The 18,279-nt window shown below is 45.2% G+C and overlaps 1 protein-coding gene across 2 annotated transcripts in view; it reads left to right on the top strand.

Annotated features, from left to right (window-relative positions):
* Positions 1–18,279, top strand: part of PLD1 (phospholipase D1, phosphatidylcholine-specific) — a 39,444-nt gene that overhangs the window by 15,286 nt on the left and 5,879 nt on the right. Inside the window, exons 11-20 of one of the 2 annotated variants that reach the window (XM_009079990.1) lie at positions 605–686; positions 1,998–2,108; positions 3,427–3,637; positions 4,492–4,701; positions 5,630–5,743; positions 7,772–7,900; positions 8,238–8,356; positions 8,512–8,625; positions 14,164–14,274; positions 14,993–15,081. In XM_009079990.1, the coding sequence (XP_009078238.1) occupies positions 605–686; positions 1,998–2,108; positions 3,427–3,637; positions 4,492–4,701; positions 5,630–5,743; positions 7,772–7,900; positions 8,238–8,356; positions 8,512–8,625; positions 14,164–14,274; positions 14,993–15,081 (1,290 nt within the window). The remainder of the gene's footprint in view (positions 1–604; positions 687–1,997; positions 2,109–3,426; positions 3,638–4,491; positions 4,702–5,629; positions 5,744–7,771; positions 7,901–8,237; positions 8,357–8,511; positions 8,626–14,163; positions 14,275–14,992; positions 15,082–18,279) is intronic. The other variant, XM_009079991.1, reaches the window with a different exon arrangement.

An 18,279-nucleotide genomic window follows, 5' to 3' on the forward strand; every position in this document is an offset into this window, starting at 1 on the left:
CAGTATGCTTTATCCAAGCACAAGTTCCCATGCTTGGTACAAAAGTAAAGGAATGAAATTCTGTCACCTTGCTTTGCAGGAGTTAGATGAGATTGCTTAATTATTTCTTGTAATCCTTAAAGCTAGGAATCAATAAAATGTCCTGTTGAGAGATCCTGTTGCTTTGTCTTTAGGCAGCAAGGAAAATTCAGCACAAATCTATGCTGCTCAGAGAGCCTAAGTACCAGGAGAACTGAAATCCCACTCTTATTTATTTTTTATGTCTACACATTTGTTTCAAATCTGCCTTGGGGTTTTCTTTTGTCACATCTTTCTTTCACAGATAGAGTCCAAATTTCCAAATTTATACATCACTGTTAAACTTGGTCTCGTGGGTTGTTGAATACTAAGATGAATGTGCTGGACATGTCCCTTGCTCTCTGTAATGCTCTGTTATTAAAGAACAAAGAGCAGGATATTGGAGAATCCATCACTCTGGCATATGAGCCTTCACATCCACTTTATTTAAACTTTGATTTCTTTGCTTCCCAAGTTGATTATTTGGGCCAATGCTTTGTTTGCAGACTACATATGCTGTGTTTTTTCCACCCCTTTATTTTCTTAGGCTGAGCCCAGAAATCTTCATGAAACGACCTGTTGTGGAAGGAAATCACTGGCGGCTGGACTGCATCCTCAAGCGGAAAGCAGTAAGTGAGCTCCAGCTGCAACCCTCACCCAGCAGAGAGCCCCACGTGCACACCCAGTTACAGGGTCATACTGGGACTAGAGTGTTTGCACCACTTAGTTTGGTGGAGATGGGAGTTAAAGCAGGCCAAGCTTCGTATCAGATGGCCTCAGAAAACTACACGTTTTGATTTGTGTTCTCTGTTTGGGTTTAGAAGAGCTCAGAGGCAAAAGGGTAGATCCTTCAGATTTCAATGGCTTCAAACTGAAAAATAGCTTCAAATTGAAACAGAGTAGGTTTACATTGGATATTAGGAAAAAGTTCTTTACTGTGAAGGTGGTGAGGCTCTGTGCACAGGTTGCCCAGAGAAGCTGTGGCTGCCCCATCCCTGGCAGTGTTCAAGGCCAGGTTGGATGGGGCTTGGAGCAACCTGATCTAGCAGAAGGTATCCCTGCTCATGGCAGTGGGATTGGAACTAAAGGAGCTTTAAGGTCCCTTCCAACCCAACCCATTCAATGAATCTAAGATCCTCTGATTTCTCCAGTTTTGGATCACTTCAGTCTTGCATTATGACTGCCCCAGTTCCTGGAGTGGTCAAAGGCCTATTGCTGTCCCTGTGTCCTGTTCCATGTGACAGATGTAATTTAGAGTTATGAGAAAGGCTAAGCACCTTGTGGTTTATGAGTGTGGGCTGTACTTCAGTTTTCCACCCAACCTGTGATAACACTTTTGCTAGAATTTGTCCCATGTCTGGGAAATCTTGAACTCTTGCTGTGGTAGAAGTGCTGGAGTCCACGTGGACATGGACTTTAACTTTGAATGACTTTAATCTGACAGAGGGCAGGCATAGATTAGATATTAGTATGAAATTCTTCACTGTGAGGGTGGTGAGGCACAGGCACAGGTTGTCCAGAGAAGCTGTAGATATACGATCCTTGAAAGTGTTCAAGGCCAGGCTGGATGGGGCTTGGAGCAACCTGGGCTAGTGAAAGGTGTCCCTGCCCGGTTGGAACAAGATGATCTTTAATTTCCCTGTGTAAAAGGAGCTAACGTACAAATGACATGTTGGTGTAGCTCAGCTCTTCACACACAAACCCAGGTACTGAGCCCTCCTTGGGAAGCTGAAGGGCTTTCCTGAGCAGTATGGGTCCTTGCAGGCTGTGAGGTCTCCATGGTGGGTCTGGAAGAGCATAATCAAGAGCAAGTGACCTTGGTCTGCATTTCCATCAGATGGCCCAACACACTTATTGCCTCTTAGCACTTCCTTGCTTTGGGATTGGACTGTATCCATTGATGTGCCTGCATACCATGTGTTCCTTTTTATTTCTAACAGCAACAAGGAGTGAGAATTTTTGTTATGCTGTACAAAGAGGTGGAACTTGCCCTAGGGATCAACAGTGAATATAGCAAGCGTACGCTCATGCACCTCCATCCAAACATCAAGGTAATTGCACACCAGGCAACTGTATGGAGAACATTTGCATTCAGTTGTTCTTGATGGCTAGTGCTGACCCCAGTGTATTTGGGTGTGAACAGGAAGAATGTTTCCCACCATTACAGTGGGAATAGTCTGAGAAGACATACTCATACCGTGACTACCACATCTGGCACCTTCATTTCTCTAGGTTATAATAGAACATGAAATGACTTAGTTTACATTTGCCAAAGCAACTATTCATCTCATTCACAAGAAGCATATTTCATGTGACAAGTTAATGGGGTTACAGCAAATGGAAAATTCCAATTTGAGAGTGTTGTCTCGTTTCAGCATTTCTGCTCAAACATGAATGATGAGAGTCAACACTGGATGTTAATGTTGCCATCATAGATGAGCAACACTGCGCTGTCCTGTGCGGTTATGCTGCTGTTCTGGCACTGAGTGGAAAATGAGTTGTGGCAGACAAACCAGTAGATAAGGCTAGATCCAGTCTCTTGAAATTAGAGACATATACATCTTAATGAGCAATAAGATATATGTTACATGTGAGGGTGACTAACAAACTGCTAGAATAATAGATTTGTAGTCCCCTGATCAGTTGCCACAGTGAAGGGAAGCGTCTGTCCACCATCAGCTTTGCAGCAAGTCTGGAAGGTGTAGCTGGAAGAGAAACACTAGCTGTGTCACAGGTTTTGGGAGCAGACAGGTGAAATTCTGTAGCTTTTTCTCCAGGAAGCTGGTCTAATGCCTCTAATATAAAAATTTAAACTATATAACTGTATGCTCAGATATAGACATTACTGTGCCATGAACACATGTCAAAAAGAATATTATAAACAAATGCCAAACAACTTGCTGATTTTAAATGGGAGAAAAAAACACAGCCAACTTCTCATTTCACTTGTGTGGTGGCAACAACCAAAGAAGTGACTCAGATCACCAATATGTTGTTTTCTTTTAGAGCAGACCCTGTGTTTGAAAGCTCAAATATTACGGCTCTGCTGAAAGCATGATTTCATTTGTTGTAGCAGTTTCCTCGACTGTGGTCCTCTTGTGAAACTGTTGTTGTCAGTGTGACCTATCCCAACATCAGTAACTATTGCTGTTTGGGAATATCTGCATCATGGGGAAGCACCTGCCTGCCATAGCTGACCCCAGCTAGGGGGAATTGAGTAGCCTCAGTAATTAAGCAGCCTGTGTGGATGCAACAACTCCAGTGTTTCCCCATCATCCTGAACAGACAAAAAAAGACTAGGCAGTTCTCTGTGTGGAGGGGTTTAAATTGAGCAGCCAAGCTAAGTATGAGTGCTGGTTTCCTCCCCAGGTGATGAGACACCCAGACCATGTATCGTCCTCCGTGTACCTCTGGGCCCACCATGAGAAGCTTGTCATTGTTGACCAGTCTGTGGCATTTGTGGGTGGCATTGACTTGGCCTATGGCAGGTGGGATGACGACGAGCACCGCCTGACTGACGTGGGCAGCGTGAAGAGAATGACTGCAGTGAAGTCAGTGTCCACAGCCAACCTGGCAGTAAGTGAGCTTGTTCCAGCTGATGACCACGGTCAACACCTGCATGGCAGGTTTGAGGTGGGGATGAACAGGCTGTGTCTCTTGCTGAGCATAGGGTTGGGTTTAGAAGGTTTAAAGACAAATAGTGATGAGAAGGAGGAAGTGTCTCGGCATCAAATGACTCTTCAGGGCTAGATGCTGACCAACCCTTGATAGGGCATGGTGACATACAGCTGAATTTACCCTGGAGCTTGGAGCAGCAGTCACAATTGGAATCTGTATTCTTAGAATCATAGAACCACAGAATGATTTGGTTTGGAAAGGACCTCAAAGATCATCTAGTTTCAGTCCCCTGCCCTTGGCAAGGATACCTTTCACTAGGCCAGGTTGCTCAAAGCCCCATCCAGCCTGGCCTTGAACACTTCCAGGGATGGGATATCTACAGCTTCTCTGGACAACCTCTCTTTTCTTAATAAAACTTAACTAAAAATGCAAACTAAGCATTCAGAGTGCTCTAAAATTCTTGACAGTTGTACCCTCAGCAGCTGCCTTGTTTTCTGAGCTTTCTGTTAACTTGGTTCTGTATGCAACCACATATCTCTAAACATCTGAGAGGTCTAGGTTTATGAGGCTTTCAAGGGGAGTAATCATCCATAGTAAATTTATGAAATCAAATACTGCTAGTATTCCAGTGGAGTGCCTCCTCAGTACAGACTCTCCCCAAAAAGCATGCCTGCTTCCCACCAAAGTGTGTCTGTCACAGAGGAAAATTTGCTTTGTGTTTGTTTCTGAGCATTGATATCCATGAGAATCTGTAGTTAAAGGGGAAACTCTTCGTGCACCACCTGCAGCCATGCCTTGTGTCTTTTCAGTCTGCAGCAGAATTGTCTGAACGTGTCCCACTGCAGACTCCAGTTCTGTCTCCAGAAAGCCACTTGTTGGAGAAAAATGCTGACGATGCCCCAGACATAACAAAAATGAAAGGAGTAGGAAAACCCAAAAAGTTTTCAAGGTTCAGTATTTACAAGCATCTCCACAAACATGGCATACACCACGCTGACAGCGTCAGCAGCATCGACAGTGAATCAAGTAAGTGATGCTGTGCAACTAAACAACGTATATAAAGCACATGTGGAGGTGGGTGGGTGGGTGTATGTGCAAATTCATGTGATTTCTAGGGTAATGTGTTCTTTGGAAGGAAGGACAAGTGACAAGTTTCTTAACTAATGGCAATGTGTAGTCAATATGTAAATTTGTGCTGTTGCAAAAGGCTTCATGTGGATTTTTTATTTAGCTAATTAGCAATTGTCATGAGCCATCAGATGATGTGATAATAGTGTACATGATTCTAAATGTTTATGTTGTTGGAAAATGTTTGTTCCTGCAAGAGAGAATTGAATCTAATTTTTCAACTTGCATTTATCATAATAAGCAAAACATGTTTCTGAATGGAAGGAATGAATGAATCCTCTCTCATAGACTACTGTTACCTAGGTTTAAATCAGTTCACTTAAATGGAAATATTCCCAATTTACCCACTTACTAGAGAGGAGAGACTATTCACCAACTGAATATTTAAATGCAGCTTTTAATTCCCCACACTAAAAATAGCTCCAGTGATAAAATTACAAGGATCAGCTTGACATTTGTTCCAGTGTGGAGTCCTTCCTGAAAACATCCTTAGCTCCTTGAAGCTGTATGTTGCTCACAGTGGGAACCTACTGGAATTTCCATCCCTCCCTGTAGATCTTCCTCCTACTTCTAGGTGGAGGAAGCCTTGCTGGAGCATTGTTTGCAGTCAGCTCAGGACACAGCCATGGCATTGTACTTCATGATATCTGTTTGGTTTAAAATGAGTCTTCAGTTTGGTCCTTTGCCTGTTGGTCACTTGTAGTTCCAGCAAACTGATGTCCTGTTTGAGCCCCTGTTGTGCCAGGTGTCTTCAGACAGGAGCAGGGTGAGGGTAGCAGAAGTGGATGTGTTTTTGCTGTGAATAGAGCATCTTGACTTTCTGCAGGTTACTCTAACCCCACTAGAAGTCATCCGAATATAATCCAGAGTTTAAGGCCCCATCTGAAAATGTTCCATCACCACAATGAATCCAAACAGGGGCTCACTGAGCCTCGGGAGGGTAAGTGGAGGAAGGCAGATGTGTGGATCCCTTCAGGCTTTAGCTGCTGATGTTTTTGCATTTTAACTATGGTGAGAGTTAGGTTGGGTGCCAGGATCAGCCTTTGCTGCTTGTTGTTCTCCCAGCATCCTTATCCCCCCTCTGCAGGCATCCTGGCAGAAGAGCCTTCTCCTGAGACTGCAAATACCACAGCACAAAAAATTAATAATTAAAAAACCAAACCAGAACAACAAACCCAAACCAAACAAAAAAATCCAAACAAAATCTTTGCAATAATAACAGCAGGGAACAGTTGAGGAAATAGCTCTGGTATGTGATGATTTAAGCAGCTCTCATCCTGCAGGAAGGAGCTTGTTGCTGGAATTGGGAATTTCTGCACTGGATATTTTAAAGTAAGCCTGATGCAGGAAGACATGCAAACAGAGAGAGGAAACAGCAGAGTGGCTGCTGCCAGACCTATCTTTGAGCAAGGACTTGGGCCCCCACCTTTGCCCCTAATTAAAATCAAGGAAAGGACACTCAACTGAAACAGGATCTGGCTGGTTATGAGCACTGAGCTGTTCTCAATCCCAGACTGGTGTTGAAAAGGCCTAGTCCAGTGCAGTACTTGGGCAAGATGCCTTTGAGTTCTGGTAAGGAGTGCGGAGCAGTTCTTGAACATCTTCCTCTTGCTAGTGTCTTCCTCTAAGGCATTACTTGCCAATTATAAAATATTGGTTGCAAAGTAGTGGCAGGTAGCAAGGGATTTGCACTTCTTCATGGAAGTGATGTGCAGTCTTCCCCGTGGTCACTTGTGCTCATTCATGAGTCATTGTGCAGTCATCAGAACTCAGCACGTGAAGTGTGTGTTGGCTGGACAACGTGTCCCACCCATTCCCATTCAAGCATGCCAAGTCAGTGATTCCCCAGCTCCACCCAGACTCTCACTAGAAGCTCCAGCTCCCCAAGGCAGCCGTGGTGCATACCTGCTGCATGGCATGTTTGGCATGGCTTGGCTCAGCTCGGCTCAGTGGGTCACAGCAGTGCTGGCAAGGCTTGCTTTGTGTAATCCTGTCTTGTGCTGCTGCCACTGTGTTTTGTTGACTGTTGAAAAGGGGTTTTGTGCTAAGGGGGTTTATGGTTACCTGGTGGTGTGATGGGCTAGGAGGAGGCTTATAGTCCTGGCATGTTACTGTGTAATCACTGCACTTGTGTTTGGTATCATAGGTGAAGGCTGTTCTCAGGGTCAGGAAATAACAATCAATAACTGTTTATGGACTAGGCCAATGTTTTTGGTGTTTTAAAGAGTGAGGAAAAAGAGTTCACTGCACCAAAATATGTACTGTAGAGATGGGATCCTGTTAGGAGGGAGTATCCATGCCTACAATATTTTAGACCATTTTTAATCATCATGAATTTGGAATTCAGGATCCATTTGTTCAACATTAAAATTGTATCAAAATGTGACCCTGTTATATGGAAAAACAACAAAATAAAACAAAGTAAACTCGCAATAGTTAATGAGGGAACATGAGCTTTTGAATCATCTCATTCAGGTTAATAAAGTCTAGTTCTGTTAGAGGAGATACACCCTGCTAAAGAGTCAAAATAATAAGACCTCCAGCAGAGAAGGTGGAATTAGTTCATTAGTAAAATGTATTAAGTAGGTGATATACATGATGTGGTTTCTGCCCCATGGGAATATTTAGGTGTCACAAGACTGTGGAAAGGCAAACAATTACAAGGTGGTTTTTTTTTTTTTTTTTTTTTGGTCCCATGTGGAGAGAATTCAGCATCTGCTTTTTATTTCGGTAACAGACTCCTATACATAACCTGTTCCAATTGTATAACAAATGTTTAAACAGGGAATAAAAAATACTAATATATATCCCTTGAAAGCAATGGGAAAACTAGGGAGAAATCAGCTTCAGCTGCCTGGGATGCAGGTCCCACCAGTGCTGTTCCATGGCTGTGAGTCTCTCACCAGCCATGTGTGAGGGTCGGACGTGACTTTGGAGCATGTTTTGTTGTTTTGTTTGCCTGGGGCAGATAAAGGATCCATCCGCAGCTTGAAGACAGGTGTTGGTGAGCTGCTTGGGGAAACCAGGTTCTGGCATGGAAAAGACTACTGCAACTTTGTCTTTAAAGACTGGGTTCAACTCGACAAGCCTTTTGCTGGTGAGTGCCTTCGCACCCTGGAAGTCATTACAGTCCCTCAAGCTCTTCTGCATCTTTTCAGTCACAAACTGTATGTTTTTCCTGCTTGTGAGCCAGAGGTAATGAGGCTGGTTTAGTTTGGTTGCTAGGAAGAAGCAGCAAAACTCCCTTTGAGACATTCTAGAGCCAGTTATGCCATTATGGTCCATACACTTGGGCTGCAGGTGATTGCATAAGTCATCTGCCCAGTCCTCGGTGCAGTGTCCCAGAAACATGAGTTTGAGGAGGGGGATGCTGTGCTTTTCCACATTCATGTCCTCTGTCTGAGGAAGTTCAAACATGCTTTCCTGTCCCATAGACTTCATTGACAGATACACCACTCCAAGGATGCCCTGGCACGACATCTCCTCCGTGGTGCACGGCAAAGCAGCTCGTGATGTCGCCCGACACTTCATCCAGCGCTGGAACTTCACAAAGGTGGGTGTGGGCATTGCTGCTGGGGCACGGAGATAAACACAGTCCTGCCTCATCCACATGCCCTCTGTGGGCATGCCTTTTGTTTCTTTGTGTTATTCTGTTATATTGCAATCTCGTCAAGGATTTTTTTTTAATCTTTTCTATTCCCCTGACAGATCATGAAGCCCAAATACCGATCCCTGTCCTACCCATTCCTGTTACCAAAATCTCAGGAAACTGCTAATGAGTTGAAGTATCAGGTGCCTGAGGCTGTTCCTGCCACAGTCCAGGTGAGTGTTGATAGTCTCCTGCTCACATACTGAGAGAGCTTGTTCTGCATCCTCCCAGAAGGAAGTGTGGGTACCTCACAGACCCTCTGCAACACTTGAATTACAACACGTGAAATTCTTATTTAATTTAGCTTGCAGATTAGTTGTTCAGATCCCAAATTACAATGAAATAATGCAACTTTTTCAGTAGAGAGACATTGGTTTATACCTCCATTTGTGAGGTAAGAGGACCAAGCTGTATGCAGCACTCAAGTGCTTCGTATCGCTGCGTGGTTTTCTGTTTTGTTTCCTGATGCTCTTCTTCTAACACTTAACAAATTTTTTTTATGATTTGGGAAGGCCTGACGGGTTGAGGTTACCCACTGAGTTTTTATCTCAGATCTCAGACCAGGCCCCTGACGCCTCTCTCAGACAGGCAGTGGTCAGCTAGAGCCCAGAATTAAGTGGAGTCTTGGGGCTGTTGCTTTCTGCATTGAATTTCATCTGCATGTTATTATGCAGCCACATAGCCCTGTGGGTCCTCTGCAGTTCCACACAGTCAGCCCACAGTCTTGTTTGTGACAATCATCCTCACAGTCTGAATTGCCAAGATACTTCTATTTAAAGACCCAGTTAACTCTATCAAGTGCCTATATTGAATAGTAGTTACCCAGCAGAATCATGGTTGAATAGTACAAAGTTAAAACAGTTATGCTGAAGCAGCAAAACCATTGTGTGTCTCTGTGGATGAAAGATGTATGAAATAAGAGCAGCTAGACGCAACCCAGGAAAAATTCATGCCTTAGCTCTCTGTAAGGAGTGGTCCTCCCAGATGACAGCAATTCCTGGGGAAGCTTAGCTTTTTTCTGAGTTTGTGGGTTGCCAGGGCATTGTCTGCTCCTCCCTGTGTGGTGTGAGGGGTGGCCAGCACGGGGATCTTGTGTCATGGGTCTGGGGTGTTTTATATCAGCCTCCAAAGCAATGCTCGCAGCTTGTTGGGAAATAGTCTCCTTGAGGCTGTAAACGCCTCCCTGGCTGTGTCTGACACCAACTTTTTGGGAAATCTTGTTCTCATGGAAGCAATGGGGCTTGTATCCCCTGAGCACACTCTAACCACAGGGTAAGACGCAACATCTAAGTCATGGGGTTTGCTGTAGCAAAAAGTTAAGCTCTACTGATTACAGAACTGGAAGCAGTTCCCAAAGGAGAAATTAAACTGAGCACAACCTAGAGCCAATCTTCAGTCAATACTGCAGAGCTGCTGGCTCAGGGCATCAGCCTGTGGGAGAGGAGAATGGAGATCAAACGGTGACTGCGGAATGCAGCAGACACCGGTGCTGAGTGATGGGTGAGCTGTTGGAAAACTAGCCTGGTCACCACATTACTGGCGCATTGCAAATAACTGATACATCCAGGAAATGAGGGGCTGTTCTCAGGGATGCCATAAACAGCAAAAAGAGAGCAGGTTTATCTTGTAAATTATTTATATGAAACTACCTTGCTCATTGCTAATTTATGTCAAATTGCAGCTTTTAGAGGCAAGTCAGAGTAGCCTAACCCTGCATGTAGCCAGATAAATAAAACTAGATGATATTAGGCTGAAAACATGTTGTCCTGCAATGTGCTAGTCTTCCTGGTATGAGGCTGTCTCCTCCCTAATGCCCCCACTGGCCTGGTTTCCATCGTCCCCAGGTGACAAAAATGCCCTGGGCATCCCTGAAGTCCCATTGTGGGTCCATGAGTGGCTCAAGCTCTCCTGATGAACGTTTCAGATTTGGCTGAAGAGATTTGCTGCAAGAGGTGGGCAGAGGAAAGGACATTTGCAGCCTCGATCTGAACTCCTCCTCCTGGTTGCCTTTTTCTGAAGCTCTCAGGGTGTGCATCAGGGCATCCCTGTGGCTTCTCCTTTCCTGCAGGTCAGAGGAATATCAGCCTCATGCCTGTCCAGTGTATTGGTTTTGCAGCAGAGACCTGCAGATGCTATCAGTGGTACAGTCTCAGAAAAATAGGCAGATACTCTAAAATTTTTCACCAACTCTATTATCCAGGAAAACAAGAGCAATATTTTTCAGGATGTTCAATATTGTTATTTTTCTTGATATTGAATCTTTTGGCTGGTCAATAGCCAAACCTATTGTTATCCAGAAGTTAGTGCCCCGAGGTAAAATCCAGCATCCTGGGACTGTCCTTGGCTGTGGGGTGATTGAGGAAAGCCTGGCTGCCATGCTTCTTGTTTCTGAGCTTATTTGCAAATCTGTCTTCAATTGTGGGCAGAGCAGAGGAAGGGAAAACACAAAGGATCTGTGAGGATTGCAGTGTTGCTGCATGCCCGAGCCACTGACCTGTCAGCAACAGATTCCGACCTCATTGTACCATCTGGTTTTGCCCTCTTTGTCAGAGGAGAGGAGCAGGGGGAAGTATTTTTGGGAGGGTGTGGATAGCAGGAGCAGCACTGACAAGGGCTTTCCCCTGGGCAGAGAGGATGAATGCAGTGTGCATGGGATACACTGTGGAGGTACAGGCTGGGAAGGAGGAAAAGGAGTCAGGCATGGTCTCTTATCCTCCTTCGTTTGAACTTCTGGGCTTTGCTCACAATAGCAACATGATTTTTGTGAGAGCTCATTGATTCTTGAAAGAGTCAAATATCTGTCTGCCAAAGGCAGCGCCAGGTTTTTTCCATCTCTCTATTCCCATTCCAGAGTTTGCACTTATCTGCCAAAGCCAGCCTTGCAAAAGATGTGACGTGGTGAGGCAACATCCCGTTCCTGATGGAAATGCAATGAAAATTTAATGCTCTGGCAATAGCTAACGCCCTTACCTCTTTGAAGTCTGCGTGAGGGCTTGCATTGTTCTGGGTTTATGCACTAGCCCTCAGCAAACATCAGATTTATTATCTGTGCATCGGTTAGAGAAGTTAAAGGGATGACAAACCCTGCACAGCACTCAGCACTGCTATTAAGAGGCTTGAGGGAGGGGAGAGGAGGGGCAGGAGCATGGAGACTCCAGCTCTGGATGGGAGGTGCTGTGCTGTGCAGCTTCTCCCTAGGAAAGAGGTTGGCTTTGAACCAGCTCACTTTAAATACCTTGACAGGAAAGGAGAGACGCCCAGAAGTGTGAGATGGGACATCAGGGATAAGGGAAGGCCTGTGTAGGAACCTTCCAGGTGTGTGTGTGCTGCCAGTGCCATAGATATGTTTCCTCGAGGTACGTGCTGCATCCATGCAATGCTGCTGGTGGTGGCCTCGTCCTGCCACCACCTCACCTGTCCCTGTGGCTGTGGACCCATTAACAATAACTTTGTTTTGAGGAGGTCTAAAATGGAACACCTTACACCAGCTCAGCTGTCCCAGCCAACATTTTCTCACACCTCTTCTTCCCTCTGCGCATGGATTCGAGGCTGTACCCGGTGGAAGCTTTTTGAGTGATGTTTTAACAGCTCTTTAGGATGAGCCACGACACATTGTTCTGGGGTGAGGCAGAGGGATGGTGGCCCTGTAAGATCAAGGCATTTAGTGTGTGGAGCGAGCTGGAGTGCCCACATGTGGAGGGGTGAAGAGGAAGGCAGGGAAGGGCAGCAGATGATGCACTGGGAAACTGTGGTGCTGGGAAGGGATGGACCTGAGTGATGGTTCTGTTGTATTAAATAGCAAAAAAAAAAAAAAAAAGTATTGAACATCAGACTTTGTACACTAGGAAGCTAGAATCTGCTTTGTAGTTGTTCTGTCATTAATGCTAGAGGTGTTCAGGATCTCTGTCTGCCATGGTGCTCAGTGGGTGTCAGCAGTGCCCAGCCCGGAGTGAGTGGGTGCACTCAGCCTTGGCTTTGCAAACCAAATGGGCAATTAAAACCTTGTGGGCATGAGCAGCATCATCTTGCAGAGGCTTATGCACGCAAAGGGCAGCTGTTTGGGACTGGCAGAGGCTGTGATGGCCCTTGTGTTCAGGCTGGCTCCCTCACTCAAGCACCTGTGACCCCGACATTCAGTTTGGGAGGCTGCAGAGTGCTCCCTCCTCTTGGCTGAGAGAGCAGCCAGATACAAGAGTTGCAGGATCTGGCTTTCAGTGACCTGGAAAGAAAACTCCTTCTGTCCAGGTGAAGGAATTAGCTCAGGAGTCATGTGCTACTTAACGGCACCTCTTAAATGCCCCTCAGTGCCACTTTCAAGGGTGCTCTGGAGATGAGAGGATTGGTTTGATTCAGGCATGTGGTACCTGAACCAAAGGGCCAAATCCTTACCTGCTGCTATACTACTGGTAATTAATTAGCCCTTGAAAGTCCTCAGCCACAGCCAGCAGCCTGCTTTGATGGCAGGTGGTGATGACAATGTGACAGCAGAGCTCAGGGTCAGAGTATCAGGGGTGTCGGAAGGGACGTGGAGCAAAGCAGAAGCTGGACATGGAGAGCTAAAAGAAATCCATGGGAGGGATTTCCAAGGGAAAATGTAGTTGAGCCCTGAAAGAGATCAGAATTTTGCATGTACTGACACACACATTTCACAAATCCTCAGCACTTGGATCTTGTCCTGTGTGGGACTGGCCCCCAGTGCTGGTATAATGGCTGTATTGAGGTATTTTAAGGCTATTGTTTCAATGTTTTTGTCTTGACAATGTTTAAAGACAGAGGCTAATCATGGAAACAATTTTCCTTAAGCATGTAGTCTGCCAGCACTTAATTAAAAACTACATTTCGATCTAGGAAGACATCACTTGGGGCACAGCATGGTTGCCACTTGACTCAAAGCACAGGAGCAGGAGGTGCCACAGCATCTCTGGCTGGGGGTAGAGGACATGCTGCCTGCTGTGGGGCTTGCTCAGCCTGGCCCAGAGCACGAACAAAGGTTGTTTCTCATATTGGTTTGGCTCTCTTGCACAAAAACCACAGGAGGGAGGGGGAGAACATGCCCTGAGGATCTCGTGGGATCTACTTTAAAAGTGGATTTCCAGTAAAAACTAATAAATAGACATGGGCAGCTGAACTGTGGATTTTAAAAGTCATATCATCACAAATAGGATGGCTTGTGCAAGAATTTGGCAGAAGAAACAAATGACCTCGAGTGCTGAGGACAAAAGCATGGGCTGCATTGTCAGAGTGACTGTATGGTTGTGTACAGCCTGTTTGTGAGAAAAGCACATTGCCCCAGCTGGAGACAGGCTTTAAAGTGCTGGGCAGGAGGTCACAGATGGGATGTGCATCCCTAAAGCTTGGAAATTTAGGGTGTTTTAAAAGCAGTTTACCATAAGCCCTTAAGGAAGAACAAGACTTCTGTGCTGCTTTTGTTGCATCTGCAGCTGCTCGGGTGGGGGAAAAGGGCAGGAACACAGCAATGGAACAGGGCACTGATGGTTTTAATCAATACATTGTTAAGCTTTGATGTTATTTTTGAGTGTCCTTTCTCCTAATTACAAATGCAGTATATAATTTGTACTTACTACCTTACCTAGTGAAAACCTGACAGGCAAATGCTGCCAGGGAGGAGCATTGCCTCTCAAATAATTCAATTGCCAGTCTGTGGTGTGCTGGATAGACAGAGCTGAAGGTGTTATTCTCTTCCTTCCCAGGTGATCCGCTCTGCTGCTGACTGGTCAGCTGGCATTAAATACCACGAGGAGTCCATCCACAAAGCCTACATCAGCGTGATAGAAAACAGCAAGCACTACATCTATATAGAAGTGAGTGGCAGGGAGGGAAGGCAGGAGGGTCCTGATGCTCTGGGCATGGCTCACAGCCATCAGGAGGGTAATTCTATTTCTTGAGGTTTTGTCTTCATTTTCTATGAATTTAGACACATATGGATGTTAATACAATATCTGCTCTGAATTTGGGGGGCTGTTTCCATTAACTTCAGTGGTCCTCAGACTAGACTGATGGGTGTGTAGCCTGACAGCCTTCTGACCACGAGGTGGAAAAAAGTAGACTTCTCCTTTATAAGGCTCTTTGCTAGATTTCCAGCAGCTTTCATGGCCTGTGCAATAGTCTTCCTGGCCCCTCTGTGGCTTTCCAGTGTCCCTTGTGTGTGTCCAAACCTCCCACTCACAGGACTTGTCTTCAACTGCACAGCCTTGAGCTGCAGGGATCTCCTGTGTTGGAGTGACACACAGTGCTGACTGAATGGAGATGCTTGTTCGCCTCTTTTACTTTTTTTTTTTAGCCTCTTGTTAGGTTGCTCTTTACATGAACTTTCTAAGGAGTGTGATTAATAAGGAGCAATTCATGCCCTAAGCAAGCACAGACACGCATATCATTGAATCATAATTTAAAAAAGCCTCCACTCCAATGGCACACAGACCCAGCTATCTTTAGTTGCTCTTGGTCTGAAATAAAGCATGCAAATGTTTTTGGTTGGTTGCTGGCAGTGTCTGACAGTAGCTCTGCTTGCTTTTCCTGCAGAACCAGTTTTTTATTAGCTGTGCTGATGACAAAGTTGTCTGGAACAAGATCGGCGATGCGATTGCTCAGAGAATTCTGAAAGCTCACAGGTAACCTGCTCTTAGCAAGGCAGTGGAAGACTTCCAGGTGCATTTCCATGGTGTGGTGCAAAAATAATACCTTAGTGGACACAGCTGTACAATAGCTGTGCCAATAGCAGAATCGATGCGGTGGAGCCTCTGCTTGTGTTCGGAGCAGTGAGAGTCCTTAGTGGTTTCTTTGCAGCCAGAAAGTGGTTTTCTGGACTTACCCTAATGCAAATGTATTTTTAAGTATGGAACTTGTTTAAAAGCAAGTCCTTTAGTCTCTGGTTCAGTGACACTTTTGTTCCATAGCCAACCTGCCTTGAACTGAGTGGTCATGCAAGTTAGTGGGTGGGAAGTGTGAACTAGGATTTGTGGTTTATTTATATCATCTATAGAGAGAATTGACTTCAAATAGGGGAAGCAAAAACATTTTCAGGATTTGACAGCTGGGTTCAGCTATTCTATCAACAACTTTTTCTAGTAAGTGCTGGAGGGTGTTCACAACCTCCAGTCATTGCAAAGGGACCATCGTTTGTTCCTGGATGGATATAATCCAACCATGTTTTAAACACTCCTTTTACTTAAGCACACCTAACCTTGTGTTAACATTAATACCACAGGTAGTGGCTTGTCTGCACTTTGATCCTTGCTTAAGGCTGCTCCCCTGAGTCTCTCCTTTTTAGACCATGAAATATTCGTCTCTTACTGGTCTTGCTGACTTGATAAACAGAAAACTTTTGAAACTTCTTCCTTTCATCTCTCAACTGCCTTTTCACGATGAACAAAGATGTTTCTTGCACTGACTATTTTTCCATGCTGTAGTTGTCCAGAGCTTTACAGGAGCTGCTTTCCCCAAGGTGCTGTCTCCAGGGCTGCTGGAGTTTTGCTCTTTTTGGCACATAAGCTTGGAAATTCCCACTTACATGAAGGCAACCAACCTGAGACAGACAGCCACTGGGGCACAGGCAGTATCTGTAAGGCCACAGGAGCTACCCTGAGCCAGACTTTGTCCAGGCACTGTGGAAAGAGGACCTCTGTTCAAACAGGGAAAGCCTGAGTGTTACGTGCTATGCCTTTAACACCAGGGTGGAGTCTCTTGTGATCTGTGTGAGCTGCAATGCATAACCCAAATAATTGAAATTAGCAAAGGATGAAAGGTTGGGATGGTTTTTCTCACCTGGGGTAAACGAGGAGTGCTGACAGTGCTGCTGGAAATGGTGGTGCTGGTGTTTGCACTGCGACTTCATGTCTCGCAGGCATTTGGAAGTGGCATCTTTGAACACCTTCCAGTGCCTAAAGGGGCTACAAGAGAGTTGTAGAGGGACTTCTGACACAGGCATGTTTGATAGGACAAGGCAGAATGGCTTAAAAGTGAAAGAAGGCAGGGTTAGATTAGATATTGAGATGAAATTCTATGGTGTGAGGGTGCTGAGGCACTGGCACGGGTTGCCCAAAGAAGCTGTGGCTGCCTCATCTCTGAAAGTGTTCAAAGCCAGGTTGGATAGGGCTGGGAGCAATCTGACAAGTGGAAGATGTTCCTGCCCATGGCAGGGGGTGAAACTAGAGGAGCTTTTAAGGTTCTTCCAACCCAAGCCATTCTATGATTTTATGATCTCTGTAACAATTGGTGTCCCCCTTGGAAAGCCACTCTGATTTGCCTTTCCTGCCTTTGGGAACTGATTACCACAGGCCCTTTGCATCAGTTGCCTGCTATTAGCAATGCTAGCAAGGCATCAGCAAATTCTCCAGGTAACCTGTTAAGATTTTCCTGTTATATAAAGTTTATGTAATGGGTGTCATTCTGTCCAGATCCAAAAAAGTCTGTCACAGAGGAGTGTCACACAAATTCTTCAGTGACCTACTTCCAGGTGTAGCACTCACTTCTGCATTACCACCCCCCCCATTTATCCCAGTATTGTGCCAGTTTAATGCTGGTGATTCCTAACTGAATATAAGGTTCAAATTCTGCACACTCCAGAATGCTTGGTTGGCATTGCCTAAAACGAAAAGTAAATTCAGGCCTAAATGGTTTGTAGCACAATGCTCATGTTCCAAACTGCCCCTGGGAAAACAGCGTAGGTGATGCACAGATGTTTGATTGTAAATTAAGGTCTGTAGTGAAGCTTGTATACTTCTCACTCTTCTAGACTAAATATTTTCTGCTGATGTTATTAATGATGTTCTTTACTTGGTTTCCCCTCTTTTTCATGAGTGGCTCTCTAACCAGTTTGATAAACACTGGCCTTAGGCAAATGAGCTGCTTTTTGGGGAATGCTTGTGTTGGTAGATCTTTTTCATGATACAAACAGACTTGGTTTCAGTCTCTTGTGCATGGTTAAGTCCTCATTAACTGTTTCTGAGCTCTGCTGGCAAACTAAAGCCACTCTACAGTGCTCAGCACAGCTAGAAGGAAGTGTTGGTTGAAATCGAGAAACACAGGGCCTCACAGTCTGCCTCCCAGCTCAGATGGGACCCCAGTGCTTCACAGTTCCTGTGTCCTTAAATTCCCAGGCACAGCTTGACTGAGGAAGGAGTACTTTTAACAAAAGCTGCAGACTGGTTTATCCTCAGGTTGCTCCTGGAATGGTTTAGTGCTGATTAAACTGTGTTTGCCATCTAGTGGCAGCGCCCTTCTGAGGAGCATCCTCCTCTTGGGTGCAGGGCTGGAGATTGCCAACACCCAGGGGTGTCTGGAGAGCTCTAGCACAGCAGATGCATCTGGCTTTGGTCAGCAGAGGAAACCCAAAGGTGGGCTTTGAGAAAAGCTCCAAGCAGTGCTGGGATTGTAGCCTTTGTTCTAAATGGGATCACAGTTAGGGTACGGATTAGTTTTGGGGAACTCTGGAACTGAGTTTTTGTGAGCTGTGATGTATCAGGGACATAGTTGCCTTCCTTGAATGATTCATGTTTCGCTTGTGTCCTGAGCTTTTTTCCAACTTCTGAGATGTTCCTGACATCTAAAAACCAGGAGACAGTGGGAATGTCAGGTTAGATTTTGGATTTCTGCCTGTGATAGGTCTGTCAACTTCCCTGTGCTCTGCCAGGCAGTCATACACTCCAGTCTGCACCAGTGTCAGTGTAACTGGGCTATTGGGGTGCTCAAAAAGACTTTCATAGTGGCAGATACAATGTGCAAAATACTTATCCTGCCCTTGAACTTCAGTGTTTCTTTTCCTTTAGCTTCTTTTGTCATCTGCTGAGGGTAAATTATTTCTTCTCCTG

The sequence above is a fragment of the Acanthisitta chloris genome, unplaced genomic scaffold, assembly GCF_000695815.1.
Source record: "Acanthisitta chloris isolate BGI_N310 unplaced genomic scaffold, ASM69581v1 scaffold23118, whole genome shotgun sequence".
Classification (NCBI taxonomy): domain Eukaryota; kingdom Metazoa; phylum Chordata; class Aves; order Passeriformes; family Acanthisittidae; genus Acanthisitta; species Acanthisitta chloris.